This window comes from Notechis scutatus, chromosome 4 (genome assembly GCF_049901735.1).
Source record: "Notechis scutatus isolate UNSWTSFEM ecotype Mainland chromosome 4, rNotScu1.2, whole genome shotgun sequence".
Classification (NCBI taxonomy): domain Eukaryota; kingdom Metazoa; phylum Chordata; class Lepidosauria; order Squamata; family Elapidae; genus Notechis; species Notechis scutatus.
In genome coordinates this window covers 74,120,227-74,138,972 of record NC_142012.1, presented here as the reverse complement: position 1 = coordinate 74,138,972, position 18,746 = coordinate 74,120,227, and the positions used below count along the sequence as shown (strand labels likewise).

At 46.0% G+C, this 18,746-nt stretch overlaps 1 protein-coding gene across 50 annotated transcripts in view; it reads right to left on the bottom strand.

The window, feature by feature from the left end:
• ANK3 (ankyrin 3) overlaps positions 1 to 18,746 on the bottom strand; it is a 329,783-nt gene that overhangs the window by 9,089 nt on the left and 301,948 nt on the right. For 32 of the 50 annotated variants that reach the window (XM_087963780.1, XM_087963779.1, XM_087963798.1 and 29 more), the window contains 7 exons: positions 10,876 to 18,513; positions 10,201 to 10,275; positions 8,485 to 8,616; positions 7,867 to 8,010; positions 3,719 to 3,809; positions 2,446 to 2,818; positions 1,248 to 1,349 (listed from right to left, as the gene is read on the bottom strand). In XM_087963780.1, coding sequence (XP_087819906.1) covers positions 1,248 to 1,349; positions 2,446 to 2,818; positions 3,719 to 3,809; positions 7,867 to 8,010; positions 8,485 to 8,616; positions 10,201 to 10,275; positions 10,876 to 18,513 — 8,555 coding nt within the window. Of the gene's footprint in view, positions 1 to 1,247; positions 1,350 to 2,445; positions 2,819 to 3,718; positions 4,377 to 7,866; positions 8,011 to 8,484; positions 8,617 to 10,200; positions 10,276 to 10,875; positions 18,514 to 18,746 lie in introns of all 50 variants that reach the window. The other 18 variants (XM_087963815.1, XM_087963816.1, XM_087963817.1 and 15 more) reach the window with 6 other exon arrangements.

The following is an 18,746-nucleotide window of genomic DNA, read 5'->3' as shown; positions in this document are numbered from 1 at the left end:
TTTCTGTGTCCTTGTTTTATACTCCTGCCCATCTCTTGACAACTCTGGGGAAAACTGAAGAAGCTTGGAGTGTTCATACCAGGCAGGATATAAACTGAATCATCATCACTGTTATCCCGACAGCATCAGCAGATCCGTGTCACAACTGACAACAAACAGATCATCTTCCTCAGAACTGCCTTCACAAGGAGCCTTACAAAAATTGGGAAGTCCCCGGGATTCTGTCAAACTGGATAGGGAGCAAAGCCCAGACAGGTCCACAAGGGCCTAAAACTGGAAGAGGTCCAATGTCTCTGTTTACATTGTGGTTTGGACTATCTAGATCAGGGGTCTCCAACCTGAGCAATTTTAAGACTTGTGGACTTCAACTCCCAGAATTCCTCTGGGAGTTGAAGTCCACAAGTCTTAAAGTTGCCCAGGTTGGAGACCCCTGATCTAGATCACATGTCCGGATGGAGGTGTGGTGATAATCTCCCACCCACCATTAATGTGCACAAGTATTCTTTACCCTTCAACTGAACCACAGTAATTGTGTGTGCTTCTATTTACACAAGCGGCTTTGAGGAAGGCATCCAGAAGAATGTTATCAGAAAGAGAAATTGAGTTAACACATTTCTTTTGAGAGTGTATTTGCTTAAGTTAGGGGGTTGATTCAGGACATTTTGCCTCTTAAGCTGAAAGGCAAGATGGCTTCAACTATGCATGGACAAACACGAGCAGGATTGATAGTTGAATCCTTCTTCAACCCTGGTTGTGGGAAGAGTTGGCTCCCAATTTGATTGCTTATTGTACTCTATGACTATTATTAAGTGTTGTACCTGATGATTCTTGACTCTTGACGAATGTACCTTTTCTTTTAAGTACACCAAAAGCATTTGCACCTTGTGTGTCCAATCACACTTGGCCAATAAAGAATTCTATTCTATTCTATTCTCAACGCAGAAGACAAATTGAGGGCCTTCCAAGGATCTTGACTCCTTCCCGACTTATCTTTCCATCTGTAGCAGCCCCCAGTTACTACACTGCTCTTGAACACATGTAGGGTATTCAACTACATTCCAGTGCACTTAGAGTCATGCATATACAGCCATGCAACACAGGACGGGATTAGGAGCAAAAAGGTCCTCCCAACAGGTCTGTAGGTTGTGCAAGGGACAATACAAAGAGAGAGTCTAACAGTGAGCCATACTATCTGCACCGCAGTCCAAGTCCACTCCATGCCAAGGGCCCCCACCATCGCACAATACCTTCAGAATGAAACGCCGGCGATAAACCCTCGTAACGATCCTCTGCTCTTCGCCTGAACTTGAATCACTCTGAATCTCACATTCACTGTCACTGTCACTCAACTCCAGATAAATGCAGTTTTAGTACATTTTTTTTTTTTACTGGCTCATTTAAAACATCAAAATGAATAGGAGAAAATGGTTTCCCCGCAAATTTAGATTCACCTTCCCCCAATTACTGTCCTGGGAATGTGTGCCATTTTGCTCCTGGGGACCACACTTCTAAGTGTGGGGCACACAGCCACGTTGCCTTAATATCATTTACAACATAAAAACAGATTTGCACAGGCTTGGTGGGCAACAGCTGTAAACTCCGTCAACCTTTTATGAGCAAGAAGGGACCCAAGTGCAGACATGCTCATCTCATCTTCCTTGCTACCCTCGAAGACCCTTTCATGATACAGCAACAGCTCTTATGTTTTGCAAAACCAAAGCTATTCTCACAGTGGTATATGCCCAGCGCCCTCACCTCTTTCTAGATCAAACTTAGATTAGGGGCACGTTGTTGTTAAATAGGATTTCAAACACTACTTCAAAAAAAGCCATTTCAAATTGGAGTTATGCTTAGAATTATGCCACCGAGGCTTTAGCTTCCCCATCCAGCTTTATGTGTATTTTCCCAGCCAACTATGTGTATTCGGTCATGGGAAAGAATAGCTGAAAAGTGAGCTATTTGCATGGAGAATCCACCCTCCAGCTGGAAGTAAGGTCAACCTGCTACTCAACCGAAGCGCTTTCTAGGGATTTCTCCCACCCCAGAATGGGCTAAGCTAGGATTTGATGGCATTTGGCAGGTGGATGCATCATACATATATTTCCTGCCCTTTGTGGGACTTTTCCTCATGTGTCTCACCCCAGTTTTGCATTGGACACGAGCATCTTGTTTATGTGTGTATCTACTCACACTGAGAACCTGGCTTTAATCAAGGTTCTCGGGGAATTTGGTGAATGAATGGGGAGGGGGAACTACAGACTAAGAACATGATGCTCTGCATATTTGATTCCCACATGGCCACCACAGGGGCCCTGGCATGCAGCAGCTCGTCTCCCAACCCTGAGAGATGGAGGGAGGGGCAGCTGCAGAAGAAGCAAGACTGGGTGGCAAATGGTAGCCTGTCTCCTCCTCCCTGGGCAAAATCAAAGTTTGTGGCATTTATACCTTTTGTTCTGATGCAGCCGCTATTCCATCATCTTCCTGAGCTTTTGATCTTGGCTTGCTGCTTTCAGAAATATTCCAGCTTGTCTTTTTCATGCTAACAGGCACAGAGGTTTTAGGTGTATCAACTGCTGGCTTGCTTGATTTCTGGTGGGATGTTAATGAGATTGTTTGCTGCTCAGTTCGGAGAACGCTTTGCATTTTTGGTTTCACAGTTTCCTTGTCGCTCTGTTTTCCTAGACTGTTCACAGAGTCCTGGACAAAAGTCTTGGCCTTTGCTTCTAACGTAGTAGATTCTGAGTAGCTCCCATTGGTCTCCAGTTTTCCTGCTTCCCCTTTGAAATATGAGGTAATAGAATCTCTACATTGACCAGGGCTGCAAGAAAGGAAGAGCCAAACCCAAGAAATAAGTAATGGTATCATTAAATCACCTCTGCACAGCAACAGGCTGACATTTATGACTTACAAAAAGCCATGACTGCAGCTATAGGCAAGTCATTATCTACAAGTTGTGGCGCTGGAAGTCAATATCATTCCAGACGTGCCATGGGATGTTATCTAGCCAATACGAGCCTTGAAGGATCGTGGTGATCCTCTTAATAAATCTGGACTTGAGCAAAGTGAGGTCTAGGATTTGCTCCTCTGCTCCATAATGGCAAGATGCTTTTGAAAAGCAGGCAAGCCCCAAAGAAAGGATATATATCCCCCAATGGATATATTGACACACAGTTGGGTTGATCCTGGATTCTTGTGGGAACAGCCTACAGCGTATGCAATTTTCTCTCTGTATTCCCAGGTGATGGGAACAGCTAACAAGATCCTGATCAAATTGCCAGATGTTGTAGGCACATCCACAAAGAGCAGGAACCTTTGGTGATCATTCTGGATCTTTGGAATGGCCTCCCTAGAGTCTGCCTGCCTGCCTCCCTCTCTCCCTCCTCTCTCATTTGGGCTCTTTTAAATCCTCTGAGACCTCAATCTGCTTCTAGAATTCTTTCTATCTCTGCTTTGAATGAGGATGTTTCAATGGTGGTTTTCATTTCACTGCCCTAAATATCGGTGCATGTCTATGTCCTGAGAACATCACAGTTGGTCAATAAAATATCATTAACTAAATACTTAAGCTATTGGTCCCTGCTTTTGAAGTGTCAAATGTTTACATGCTTCCATCTAGCAGGAAACAAATTAGGTATTTTTTTAATCCCTCCATAATATGAGAGAAGCAGAAGAATTGTTCAGTCTGAGACTTGGCTGCGTCAGCCTTATCATTCCATACCTGTCGTCCAATCGATTGAGCAACCCTCCGCTTAGTCTGCGTCCTGAAGGCGTTGGTTCCACCTTGACTCTGGGCGCCTCGTTCTGCCAACCTGTAATTGAAGACATTTCCTGTTCGGCCTGCTGCACATAGTTAAGTATAGACAAGACTTTCTCTTCTGTCATTTCCTCAGATTCGGCTATTTCTTCAAGGCAAATATCTTCAAACAGAGACTTAAGCTTTTTCTCCGCCGGCTCCTCATCAGTACCAGACCAATTTCTCTCGTGGCGCTCAGTCCTCGCTAAGGTTTGACTACTCCCTTCGCTCGGCGTCTGCCTTCCAGCATAGCTACCGAGATAGCGAGGATAATCCTTAAGGTGGGTTATTTCTTCCAGTGGCTTTGGGCCTGCGTCTTTGGAGGCTCCTTCTAGAGGCACCGAGTGATCATGTTTGCCATCTTCCAGTGAGGTGTCTTCTTCAACGACCACGGGAGGTCCTGCGGCCGCCTCCTCTAGGTTTCCCTGTGAAGTTGCTAAGACATCACTCAGTCTACTAGGAGTTCTAAGGGGTGATTCTATGCTAGAGAAATCGCTAGCCAAATCATCTTGATGGAAATGGCTGGGCGGCTCGAAGCACAACCCAGGGGGGGTTTCCAGTTCCATTGGAAAGGTGGGGTAACCTAAGGAAGACAGTACATTTGGACTGATTGCCATGAAGAATGGAGTAACATGAAATCAAGCATTCAGAATGGCGGAGTACTTTAGAACATGAGAACTGCATGAAACAGCAAGAACAATTGAATTAGGAATGGGACAAAGAATTCTTCAGAGAGCACAACAAAACTGAAGTCAGCAAAACTGGCAGCACAGAACACACCAGCCGTGGTGTCTCCATTCACAGCTACTTTGATGGTTTCACAATCAAACAATTGTTTTCTTCTCAATCAGCTGGACAGAATCTCAATTTTTGTGTTCAATAATCATATATATACATATACATATATATACATATACATATACATATATATATATATATATATATATATATATATATATATATATATATATATATATATATATACATACATACATACGTATGTATGTGTATGTATGTATGTGTGTATATATATATATATATATATATATATATATATATATATATATATATATATATATATATGAATGAATAATGGTGATTTGCAGCATAACAAATCATTTCTGCTTTTATTATGGCTCACAGTGGTTAAATGGGAAAAAAAACAAAGGAGCTGCCTGCAAGCCAGGCAAATATTTTACAAACATTTTAAAAACTGCCTTCGTTTTTAATTATAGACATCTCCTTTTAATACCGACACCATGCATAATGATTACTGTGCTACGTTCTTCAATTTAGTCAGTGCCCTATGCGAATGGATTCCATGTAGAAAATAGAAATAAATTTCAGGTAGGACACAAAAAGATTGTTCTTGACCTACGACAGGAAAAGACAAACTACCGGGATGGGGAGGGGAAGGGGGAGAAGGAGGGGGAAGAGAATCTATAGATCAACTCCAGGAACCGTGCAACTCTAGAGATGAGAGTATTGTGATGAGTGAGGAGACCTTGGTGATCTTGGAGACACAGGTACAATCAGAAACACTGATCAAATAAAGAAAAGAAAAGGAGAAGCATGAACACAAAGGAACCGTTCTTCCCCAGGACAGGAATGGCCACGGCAGCAGGTTCCACCCTTGTCAAATTTTTAATCCAAGTGAATTCCAAAATGTGGAAATCGGGGTCTCTCATGCTGGCTGAGGAATTCTGGGAGTTGAAGTCCACAAATCTTAAAAGTTGCCAAGCTTGGAGCCCCCTGCTCTCTAAAGGTTAGAGAAGGTTCCACATCCTTCTAAGGGGATCAATGAATGTGCTCCTCACATTTACCACAAGGAAGCATGGCAATAGCAATAGCACTTTGATTTATATACTGTTTCACAGTGCTTTCAGCTCTCTCTAAGCAGGTTAGAGTCAGCCTATTGCCTCCAACAATCTGGGTCCTCATTTTATCGACCTCAGAAGGACGGAAGGCTGAGTCAACCTTGAGCCGGTCCGAATCGAACTCCTGGCAGGGGGCAGAGTTAACCTGTAATACTGCATTCTAACCACTGCACCACCATGACTCATGTCAAGCTGACCATCGACTGTGGCACTGTGTGCTTGTCAGAAAATTATTCCCAGCATTCAGGACACCAGCCAGAGCATGGAACACATTGCAAGAGCCTGAGCATTGACCATGCCTGTCCTAGCATTTAGTTTCAGCACAGAAATGAAATGGCAAATGAATGGTACAGCATAACCCCACAGGTAAGTATTAGGCTAACCCATCTGACAAAAATGGGGAAGTTTCAGCGTTGAGATATGGCATCTGGAAACGACGTGCATTAATTATAATGGTGGGTTGGTTGGTTGGTTGTTCTCTGAATCCACTGAGAGAAAGTTAAGATGAAGTCTGGTCTTGGTGAGGACAAGGAGCTTTAGAGATGCTTGAAGAAGAGGAAGGACAGAATGCAAAACAAGCACATTCTTTTTAGAGGGAAGAGACCTGTCTCACCATTGAACAGCACAAGCCACATTTCAAGAGCAAATTTCTCAAAATGTCCACAGAACTTGTATTTCTGCACTGCAGCGATTTAGGGGCCAACCCTGCTGCTCAGAGACAGGGAATGCTGGATGCCTCGCATTGAGCCAGGAAATGCTTCCCCCAGGAGGCAGCACCCCAGAACATGGAGTCTTGGATGTATGCATATGCAACTCGACACATGCATACACACACTCATCTTGCATGTTCAGGCCAGCACAGTATTCCAAAAGCAGCCTAGCAACATGTCAAAAGCCAAAAGGTAATTGCTGTAACTTGTTCTTGATTGTACCTCTATGTTTGAAAGCAAAACATTGCTTAACAATCTCAGAGAAACTCCGGGCGCTGAATGGGAAAGTTGGAGTTTCATTGCCTGATCAGGGGAGTTTCAGAATGCAGCTGCAAAGTTTGCCATCACACCTCAGGACTACAGAAGCAATTTGCAACTCGGTTAATTCAAAACAAGTGAACCTTTGCTGGTTCGGTCATACCCTAAACCAGTGGTCCCCAACCTTTTTTGTACCAGGGACCAGTTTCAAGCACAAACACTTTTTCAAGGACCGGGGATCCGAGTTTGGTGGTTTGCTTGCAGACGTTTCATTACCCGACTAGGTAACATCTGATGTTGTTACCTAGTCGGGTAATAAACGTCTGCCAGCAAACCACCAAGTTCAGGAGCGCCTCGGCCCTGCCTCCCTCAGCCCCATCCCTCAGGTGTCTCCCTCCCTCCCTCCCTCAGGTGTCTGCCTCGTTCCTCTCTCAGTCGCTCTCTCACTGCTCCACCAGCCCAGGAAGAAACTGCTTCAAAGAAGCCGGGGTGTGTGTGTGTGTGGCTTTTCCTGTCGCCGCAGCTCCTCCGAAGCGCCCGTTTACCCTCACCCCGCCCACCTGCGCGCGGTTCAATCCACAGTGCTCCGTTCTGCCTGCCTGCCTGCCTGCCTTCTTCGTTTCGGAGCAGCTTCGGCTGATAAAAAGAGGCAAATAGTTATTATTCTCAGCCGAAGCTGCTCCGAAACAAAGAAGGCAGGCAGGCAGGCAGGCAGAACGGAGCACTGAATTGAACCGCGCGCGGGCGGGCGGGGTGAGGGTAAACGGGCGCTTTGGAGGAGCTGCGGCGACAGGAAAAGCCACCACCCCCCCCGGCTTCTTTGAAGCAGTTTCTTCCTGGGCTGGTGGAGGAGCGAGAGAGCGACTGAGAGAGGAACGAGGCGGGAGGAAACCGAAGCCGCTGAGCCAGAGAGCAGGACAGGCTTCGGTTGCTTCCTCCCTCCCCTTCTCTCATTTGTGTCCTTGATCCCCGATCCCAGCAGCATTCACCGAAGGCGAAGAAAGCCGCCATTTTTTAAAAAAAAAATTTCTTTGCGGCCCGGTACAGAGTGCTCCACGGACCGGTACCGGTCCGCGGCCCGGTGGTTGAGGACCCCTGCCCTAAATCATAAGTAAGAACGTATTTTAAGTGGACAAAAAAATCTCAAAGTCCCACATTATTACATCAAAACATATATATTTGTTACTCACTTGGGGGAAATTACATAAAACGAAACAAACTCAGTTACCATCAACAGTATCGTGGAAAACATTATTTTCATCTGCAAAACTTCTGGTGCCTGATATGTTGCCATAGTCAAATATTGGTCCTTCCAACAAAGTTACAATGTCAATCCGATTGATTTTTGTTAATACAGAAGTTAAGGCATCAGCTGTGGGGGGGAAAGGACAAAACACATTAAAATTCTTGTAACTTTTAATTCTTTGGTTAGGTGGCCTGTCATCATAGGAAGTGTGGAGGTCTCTAAACAAAAGAGGAGGCATCAACTAAATTATCAGAGATGGGAGCACATGAGCTGCAGTGCCCTGTACATTTTGAATTGCTTATTTATCCAATCCCGCCATGTCTTTTGATCACTGAACGCACAATGCTGCGTAAATCAAAAACACTTAATAGTGTGTATTGGCAACTTATTCTCCAAGACGTTGTGTCCCTCTGCAATATTATACAGGCACGAAGGTTAGATGACCATGGCTGTTGGATATATAAGCACTCTGGACACAGAGGGTTTGGGTCTGTGACTGTTCATTCACACATGCCCCTGAGCCCGTCACCTATCAGGTAGCTGCATTCTTTTTGTAGGAACTTCGAGATCCAGATCCTTCTACACAAATTTTAAACTTACTTGTAGCATTTTTTCCATCTCTTATAACCCATTTCTTTAACAACATGAAGCTCTGAGCAATTAAAGAATTTGGGTTTTCCACTCGAATCTGATTAATTTCATCAACAGAAAAATTCAGCTCTCTTGCCAGTTCTGCAGTGTGGGAAAGAGAAAAGAAAAATAATTCGTGTTTTATTTGAACAACCCGTTTTAAAAAAATCAAACGTATGTCTGACATCAAACGATACCACCAGTTTTTATTCTCAGAAAAATTCAGCCTAAACTTCCCAACATACCTGAAAGGCCAAAGGGTGTAGACAGAGAATAATGAGAGCCATTTTCAGAGACAGCCTTGAGTTGCAGACTCAGGAAGAGAAGCTAAGAAAGTTATGGGTCTCTTACTTTGTTGGTCTCAGTCTGGACAGAAACAATGGTCCAGGCAGAGGGGTGGGACAGCCCTTGACAATCTCCAGACATGCAACATTATGGCTTGGATTCTAAGTTTCCAAAGCCAAGACCAGAAGCTCCCCTGTCATCATCAAAACCTAGCTCCATTTGGTCCCAGCACTGCATCGAAGGACTAGAATTAGAAGGACATCTGCTGTGGCCAGAATGAGGGCAAAAATGAATGGACTCATCTGGGATAACTCCACCCCCCACCCCACTCCCAGGATAACAAGTGCAATGCTCAACCTTCGCCATCCATATCTGAGATGATGTCAACTGGGCAGCCTCCCAACACCCAGTAGGAAGCAACGAAAAGAATTTGGCTGTGTGGCTTGCTTGGCTGTTGTAATGATGTACTACACCGGTGGTTCTGAAGCAAGAGAAGAGATACCAAAGTCATAGGGCAGGGGTGTCAAACTCACGTCGTCACAGGACATATCGGGACATTTTCCCCCTTTGCTAAACCAGGTGTGGGCATGGCCAGCATGTGAGTTTGACAGCCCTGTCATAGGGGAAGACTCCACGTGATTACAAGCAGGTATCTCAGTTGTAGCAGCCCTTAAGTGGCCTCAGATGACCTTAACCTGGGGAAGCATTTGGAGGGAAGCCTCCAAACTTGACAGCTTTTAAGGCTTGTGGACTTCAACTCCCAGAATTCCTCCTCCAGCCATGTTAGCTTAGGAATTCTGGGAGTTGAAGTCCACAAGTCTTAAACTTGCCAAGCTTCAAGACCCTTGCTCCAGGCAATCCCAGGACTGAGATGACAAAATATTATTTAGAAAAAGGGAAAAAGCAAATATCTCTGATCCTGTAGTGCTGCTGCCCACAAAAATGACATGGCTGCATCAGCTCAACAGGACCATCTTTAACTCCAATAATAGTGGGGAAGGATGGTTTCCTTCATCTTTTCTTACCAGCTCTAATATTTATTTTTGGAAATACCAGGAGCTCCAAGAACTCTGCTCTTTCCCATTTTCTTAATCTCTCCAGCTGAAAAGCAGAGCCAGGATGGACCTGGGAGGAGTAAGTTCGCCCTCCCCTCCCCCATCCATCAACACACAGATACACACATCCAGGGAGACACAACAAGGTGAGCCTCTTCCAGGGTTGCTAGTTTTTAGAGCAGGGGTCTCCAACCTGGGCAACTTTAAGACTTGTGGACTTCAACTCCCAGAATTCCTCAGGCAGCTTTGCTGCCTGAGGAATTCTGGGAGTTGAAGTCCACAAGTCTTAAAGTTGCCCAGGTTGGAGACCCCTGCTCTAGAGCATCAGAATATTTCAAGCCCTTACCTGTCCAGCTAAGTCCCAGGTGATCAGCCACAATTGCCATCCTTATATCTGTCCGTTCGCATGGACTCTGTGGACCTGTGATTTACAATTCTTCTATTAAAAGGGTAATGTGAAAGGGTGCTCAGCACTTACTAACATAACTGTAATACACTGTGTTATTTTAATAGGTGCTTTTAATCCAATTAGTAAAAAGAATGGAATGCCCTGGAATTTTCCCCTTTGAAAGGCTAGTAGTGTTGATCTACATGATGTCAATATTGTGTAAATGGAACCAAACATGCTGACAATCTATCTAATGAGCTGAATAACATGATTTAATTACTGGTGGAGGGGAGGGGGAAAAAATAGCCCACCAGGAATTAAAGAATGAGAAAAAAGTTTTCTTTCTTTCTACAAAGGGCACGATTTACTGCCCGGGAGCACCTGGGGGTCTGACATGAACGTCTTAGGCATGCACTCCTAGCTATCTACTATACAGACTTTACATAAAGGAAGAAAGAAGAGCAAAGAAGACAAAACACAGAGATGACAATGACAGAATGAGAACTAGAGGAAGTCACTACACAGGCAATCACAACAGTTCATGCACTAGGATCAACAAGTTTTACAAACTAGGCTTGGCTTCCACAGGGTGAGCCCGGAGAGCTCCAGAAACCTGACTCCCTCCATTCTCACCAGTCCTTCTCTTACTCCTCCTCCTCCTCCTCCTGTCACTGTCGGACTTTTCAATCTTTGATTTTAAAGATGCTGCCTCTGTTCTGATATCTCTAGCGGGCTTCGTTGCAATGGCTGGCTGGAAAACTTGAGTGGCTTCGGACAGGGATGTGGTTCTTGAGGTACTATCTTCTTCTTCTTCTTTCTCCTCCTCCACCTCCTCAGATACTCCTGGTGGCATTTTTTTCTGTTCATCGGATAGTCGGTCGACAAGCTTTAAAGCCTCACCGCTAATTCCCTTAAAATATTCAATAGAATGTTTACATACCTCGCTAAGCTGACTTTGTTTTGCTTTAACAGTTGTTGTGGCTGCTGCAGTGACGGTGGTGGTAGATCTTACCTTTAATGGTAATTTGGAAGGAAAAGAGTTGGCCTTGCTTCTCTCTACCTGCCCTTGGCTTTGAGCGGGTGGCATTTTTCTAGCTAAGGCCAAGTTAGGCCTCTGGGTGCTTTTTATGGGAATCTTAGACCTCCCCTCTACGGGTGGAGAAGAGCTGCACGGCTTCCTTGGGTCACCTCTCCTGGCCTCCCTGACATGACTCCCCCTGCTGGTCTGGCTAATACTATGCAGCACAGTGTCTTTGGCTTTTATGGGAAGCCGGGAGCGTGTTCGATTCCCGACTGATTCGGAGGGTGCCTGCTGCTCTCTGGGTCTTTTCTGCTTACTGTCTCCTTGGGTTGCACCATTTCCTGAAAGGTGTTTCATTGGATTAGCTTTCTGTGTGGGACCCTCAGACTCAAAGTGTTCGTTTGGCACTACTGTACAGGTAAGGTGATTGGTAGGTGTGGTGCAGGGGTCCAAATTGTTGTTGTTATTAAAATTATCTTTTGGAAAATCATACTTCTCTGCTTCCCTACTGCTGGTCTGGTTAAGCACAGCTGTGTCTGCGACCTCCTCTACAGCTTGGCAGCCTAACCCCTGAGTCCCTGGTGTCAACGTCTCTAGCTTATCTGCCATTTCCCCAGACATGTCTTTCTTCAGCGTCATGGTGGAAGCCGAAATGCCCATTTTAATCGGCGTGCGCAATTTGGGATCGACTTTAGAAGCATGAAGCGCCATGGACGGTTTCTCCAGTGAGCTACAACCAGGTGTTGCTTCCATGCCATCTCCACTGGCCTGGAGGATGAGCTTAGGTTCAACTGTTGGCGTTTCTACTTCTCTCTCTACGGTTTTCTCTACCGTTCTGTCCCCTGACTGTGGCTGTGTGATGGCAGTGACTTTATTGTTATCCCCTTCCCCCTTGTCCCCTGACTTCCCTTCAGAAGTATGCTCACCAATCTGAAAAAATTGGAGTCTTTCTTCAACAAAATCCCTCTTGCTCATGTCAATTGCACCACTGCGAGTCATCTCAAACATCTTCCCTTCATGAAACGGGAAGGGGTTGGGCTCACTAGTTGGGGTACTTTCATCTGTCGGCGTCCTAGCTGGCGTCGTGTCTGGGGTGGTGGCTGGAGACCTGTCTTCCACCGCAAGGCCAAAAGGCTTGGAGTCATCGTCCCTGCTTTTGGATTCAAAGACTTCATCATCTCCACGGTTACTGGACCAAGGGTCAAAATCTAGGCTCTTGGTGGCTATGGTTTTAAAAGGGGTGGCAAACTCTTCATCTACTTTGTAACTGAAATAGGTGTCAGGAAACACGGTCCTGTCAGGATGTCGTCCTTCCAAAGTGAAGAACTGTGCCCCCGACTTTTGTTCAGCCTTATCAACGTTTTTTTCAGCTGCTGGACATTTTGATAAGGGTTTCTTCTTTTCCTCAGGGCTGACTTTTTCCTCCTCCTCAATAATTTCCAGCTTACTTTGGCTAAAACTTCGATCAGTCTGTTTCAAAATGCCTTCAGTAACCCAGAGATCTTTTTTAGTTTCTACTGCTGGATATGCTTGCTTAGAATCGCTCTCGGTCAGCCCATCATCCTCATCTTGCAGATCATACCCATCGAGGGAGTCAATTTCGGTGGCATCGGTATCGTGGGAGAATTCTGCGGTGGTTGCTATCGAGCACTCGGTAACTGACTGGTCATTGTTCCCATTTGGTGCCACGTCATTTTGGGGGGATTCAAGAGCCAAATCAAATTCATTGGGCTTTCTGCTCTCCTTCGTTTCAGAGGATTTGTGTGTGGTGGTCTCCTTCCAGACATCTTCAATATCGTTCAGTTTAAACATGTATCTTTTAATTGGGACGGGCTGATACAAAGACTCATCATCACTGGAGTCGCTTAGATCTTCTCCTGGTGGCACAGGAGAAGGGGGCTGAACGCGGATGACTGGTTCAGCCAGCTGACGCCTCTCAAGTTCATCCTGAAGGTTGACTTCTGTCAACTCCATGTCACTCTCAGAGGAGGGACGCGGCTTTTCTGATTCTGAATGATCAGCATCTAATGGAGGAGGTGGTGGAAATTCAATATAGGCCACCCGGTTTCCCTTCGGCCTTTTGTTAGATTCCCTGTCCAAGTTATTGGGCAGCTCTTGCTCAGTTGGGGGAGAGTGTTTTACAGAGTTGGATTTGGCTTCGGCCTCCTCCTCCTCCGACTCCTCTGACACCTCAGGGATTGGGCTCGGTTTGCCAGGTATATAAGCAATGAGTGAATCGGGTGTCTTGGAGGTAAACTCGTAACTCACTTCCTCTGAGCTTGGCGTCTCTGGGGTGAGGGGGCTTTTCCCAGAACTGTCCATAAAGGACACCTGTTCTAAGGTGTCATCCTCTGGGCTACCTTGGGGGGAGGGGAGCTGCTTCTGCTGCCTGGTGGTATAAAATCCCCCTCTTGTCTCTTGCACTGTCTTACTTTCCTGACTTACAATTTTTTTGATAGTTCCTTGCTGTACCTCTCTTTCATATTGCCTCCCTACCTGAACAAAACTGACATAAACAGGCAGTGTTTTGATCTCCTTTGCTCCTTCCTCTGTTGCTAAAGGGGATGGTTTCATCAGGTCAAATTTCTTTGCGGGAGACAGTTTTCCTGGGCTAACCTCTAAGGAATTGGGAGTCTTACTGGGGGCTGGCTTTGTCTCCTCCTGAGGAGGACTTAACTGGAAGCAACTGGTGCTGGTTGGACTAGATTCTATCCCTTTCTTTTGTTCAGCCACATCAAACTGTCCCTCTACTTTGTCCTTATCCATTCTGATGTGGGGCAATCGAGTTGGCAGTTCGTGACGTGCAGTTGGGGACTGTCCTTCAAGAACGCCACCTGCCAACATACTTTTCTCTTCTGAATCTCTTTCTGGAATATGGGGTGCCATCAATGGTTCTTTTCTCTTTGAAATCCTATCCCTCACTTCGCTGGGATAGTCCCCTTCTCTGACAAGGTATTCTCTATAAAGCACCTTTTTGGACGGAGACTTTACAGTCACTTCCTTCACCTCCTTAGAACCTGATCCATTTGTGGACACTTTCTGCTCATATTCAGTTACAGTGATCAGTTCACCAGATTTGGCCAGATCTTTAGTCTCAAGAGGGTCAATCTGGTTTTCTGTGACTACATCTTGCACAAGCACATGGGAAAGTTTTTCTCTCTGGGCTTTAGGGGAGGATGTCCCTGGACTTTCCCATGTCCTATAAATCTTTTTATCCCAGTGCCCCTTGGCTGGGACAGGCACCGCACTGGCACCATAGGCCAAGCCCTTCACCTTTTGCTCTGCAAGGGCAGAAATGGTCTTGCTTGGTATTTCATCCTTGGGAACCTTCAGAGGAGATGCATCCTCAATCACTTTGCCTTTGTCCCTGGGGCCATCTTGGAAGCAGACAGCAGGAGGTTCCTTCTGCAATGCTAAGTTCCCATCTACCAAATCTATCTCTTTGGCCTGTTTTTCTCGGGAGTAAAACTGATAGACTGGGAGCTTGCTGTCCTGCAACTTTTTCACTGGGATTTTAGATGGCGCATCCAGCTTTTTCTCCTCTGGAAGCATCTCCTTACTTTTGGAGCCCAGGCTCTGTTCAAATTTTAGCCTAATGGAGCTGAGCTTGGACTGCTTCAGCTGGAACCCAGTTGGCAGAGCCTCTGGGATCTTGCTCTTCTGAACTGCTCCCTTGGGTTCCTTCAAGTCCTTGCTCGGCTGAGAGAGCATCTGCCTCTCTGGGCTGCTGGGCAAACTGGCTGCCTTCCTCTCCTCGGGTTTTGGCCAGCCCTTCCCATCCTGAGCACAAACTCTTCCTCCTCCTGCCCAGTCGCTTCGTGACTCAGAAGCAGTCACCTTCTCTGGACTGCTGCTTGCTGATCTAAGGCCCACGCCGGCCTCTCTCCCATTCCTTTTCTGCTGCTTCTTCGGTGATTGCAGCTCATCGTTCAGTTTTTCTGTCTTGTCTCGGAAGAACTGCGATACTTCGGTAAGCTTTTCTTCAGCCTCCTTAACTGTCCTGTCCACCCTGTCTTCATACATCAACTTTTCTCTACCTCTGTCTAATCTGTTCTCGGCAAAACGCATCCACATAGCATGCTTTGGGCTACTAACATCTCCAGAATAATGCAACACTGTCACTTTCTCATAAGGATCATCTTTTGATATTTTACCCACACCATTTTCTGATATCTCTTTAGAGATTTTGGTGAGGATGTCTTGTGGGGGTGCTGGGGCTATTTTCTCTCTGAATCGTTTATCAGGCCCCTGAAAGTCTGAGCTAAGGGGAGGGACATGGTCAGTTACTGACTCCTCGGTGTCTGAGTAAGACACATCTAGCTTTTCTGAGAGAAGCATTTTCTCAGCAAACCTGTAAGATTCCCCTCTTAGTTCTGACAACTCATCATCATGGTACTCTACTGAGTGTTGACTCAAAAGCTTCAAGGTTTTGTACGAGTCATCAGACATAAGTTGGGCAGAACTAGGGCGACTGTCTTCTTCCTGAGAGACAGGAGTGTTTACTCTAGAAGATTCCAAATAAGAAGGCAGGGACTCTTCGGCTGTCAGTTCTTCTTCTTCAGGCTGACCTTGTTCATCCGAACAAGGAAGGGCCTCCTGCTTTTCCACATCCCCTTGTGACAAGTCTTTCTGATATACATACATTTCTTTCTCTGGATGCTTTTTGGTTTCTCTAATAATGACTTCAGTAGGCTCAGCCTGATTACCTTTTTCAATATGGACCTCTATTATACGCTCCAGTTTGGGTTTCATTTTGTAGTCCTTCTCTGCAGGCTGGGGTGACATTTCAGTGGATTTGCCAGCCTCTGGGGAGACCGAAGACTTATGCTCAAACAGACCTGCCAACTCCTTGGAAGGGTCCCGTCCTGACTGAAAAGCTTTCATGATGTCATGAACAGACATGGTTTCCTCGATTCTCTCTGAAGGGCTCTGAGTGCATGGAGGTTTGTGGTAAACCATTCTGGTAGTGGTACTTATGTGGGTTTCTTCTTTCACGCGCACCCCTTTAGTCAGGGCACACTCATCTTCGCTACTGGCCTTCACTTGAAAAGTGTTCACCTTCCCCTTGAGGGAGCCCCCGTTGGGCCGGGGCTCCAACTCCATAAAGGTGCTGACCACTTTGGGCGAGGGCGGCTCTTCTGTGTGAGGCTCAGAGGCCTCTCCCCCCGGTGAGGGTTCATAGCTACGGATCACGTGCACCACTTCAGTTCTGGTCTCCGTGATCACAGGAGGGAGGGGCACCTCATGGAAAAGGGGCTTTGGCCCCGTGCTTTCTGCACTCTGCGGAGCTGAAGGGGTCTTCTCACTCCTGGTCTCAAAGCCACTATCAGACAAAGGACTTTTATCTTGATCGTGCTGGGAAAAGTCATCAGGAGACTCCAAAACAGTGTCCGTTCCAAAAAGAGAATCGGCAATTTTACATAATTCTTTCTCAGAAGTGGATGGCCTCACAGAGGCTGGCGGCATTTTCAGTTTATGTTCTTGTAGCGCAATGGCTGGTTTGAGAACCCTTTTCTGCCTCTCTTCCCCTTCCCTTCTCCCGTCATCAAACTTGTACTTTAGATTTGCCAGGGAGCTACTGCCAATGTCATTCGTTAGGTAATCAATGACTTTGCTCAAGTTGTAATCCTTTTCAGAGACAGCCTTGACTTTGATCTGCACCTTTTCTGGGATAGTCAGAGGAGGGATGATCATGCCCTGGTGTCTGGCTTCGTCAATCTCACCTGCACTGAACTCTACCCATTCTTCCTCAGAGGAGTGTCCTTTATCGTTCTGAGAGAGTTTGGCTTTATTCTCTACACAGACATCTTTTTTCAGTATCTCGCTAACTTTTACTAGGTCCTCTTTGACTTTCTCAACAAGCTTAAAAGGTTCTTCATCATCTATTCTACCCTCTTTGGCCAGTTCTGGTTGGAATGCCTTCTCCTCCATTACATCTGTCTGCAATATTGCTGTCATTCTCATTAGGTCCTCTTTCATCTCGGCCACATCTTTTAGTATCTCCTGACTAGAAGATAAAGATGACGGTGTGGACAACTTAAGGGCTGAGGGTGCTAAGAACAAAGATGATTTCACGGGAGATGAGGTTCGGTTAAAGGGAGGTTGGGCACATGTCTCTGTAGTCAATGTTTTAAGAGGCGAAAGCAAGGCAGCTGCTGATTTGGCCAGGGAGGGGGTCTCAGGGAGCTTCTTTAGTGCTGGTTCTGACAAAACATTGACTACAGAATAGACTGGCACCGTGATGGTTGATGAGGTTACTGACGAGGTAGTTGCTGAGATTGACCCGAGAGACGTATAGAGCATCCCTGTGGAAGGAGCTCTGATTGACTGAAAGGTCGAAGACACGTGCGACCTGAGTGGAGAAAATGGCTTTGCAGGAGTTGCCGGCAACATTTTCTCAACTGTGTCAGTGGCTGCTTTAACGGCACAGCTTGCAGAAGAGGCTGCCACCCCCATCTTCTCCTGAAAGGCAGCCGTGGCCTTGGAACTGCTGATCAAGCTGATGGGAGATGGGTATTTCAAAGGTGATATGGATCCGTTCACCATGGCCACCTCTTGGTGCCCAACCATGTGTTTCACGGGGGATGCAGCCATTGTGACTGTAGAGGGCGACACGGCATCAACTGCTGATTTAGCAGAAGACACCACCGATTTTAAAGGTGAAGACAAGAGAGGAGAGGCTGACGTGATGATGGACTTAAATGGTAGGCCTGAAGAATACATGTTAAGGTTAGATTTGGGAGAGGCCGGAGGCGTCATGGTAATGGATGACCTCTCTAAGAGGGACCCGGCTGTGGTCACAGGAGACGTCCGAGTGGGGTACACAGAAGCCGACACCAGTCCTTTCAAACCAGCAGCTTCCGTGGCAGTCGGAGCTCGGACAAAGGAACCGGGAGAGACTTGGACATTATAGGGAGGCTGGGAAACCATGGTTTTCATAGGCGAGATTGTCCGAAAGGATCTAATTGGAGAAGCTACATCACTAACGGATTTAACGGAAGATGTAGTAGAGGCTCCTAGCGTGGATTTGATGGGCGAAGCAGAGGAAACCGACCAGATGGACTTTAAGGGGGAAGCAGTTGGTGTGTTAGAAGACGAGCTGGAGAGGGAAGTGAAGCCCGATTTGCTTTGTCCAGGCACAGTGATGGGTGCTGTGGTCCATGACTGATAGGGTCTTGCGGACAAGAATGGCTTGTAGGAATAGGTGGTGGGTAAGGATCTCGTAGCCGTGGCACTCCGTTCAACTGTTTCTTAAATGGGTAAATCAAAATAATATATAGAGATATAAAAAACGTAAAAATCAACAAAAATGGTTGAAAAACAGAGAGACCAGAGAAGAAAATTGGTCAGTAAACGTTTTGTAATATTACAAAAAAAGCAAATACAATTGTTCGTATGAATCAGAATGAAACAGGTAACAATCAATGGCTAACAGGAAGGGAGAAAATAGGAATGAGCCATGTAATTATGGATAATCAACAAA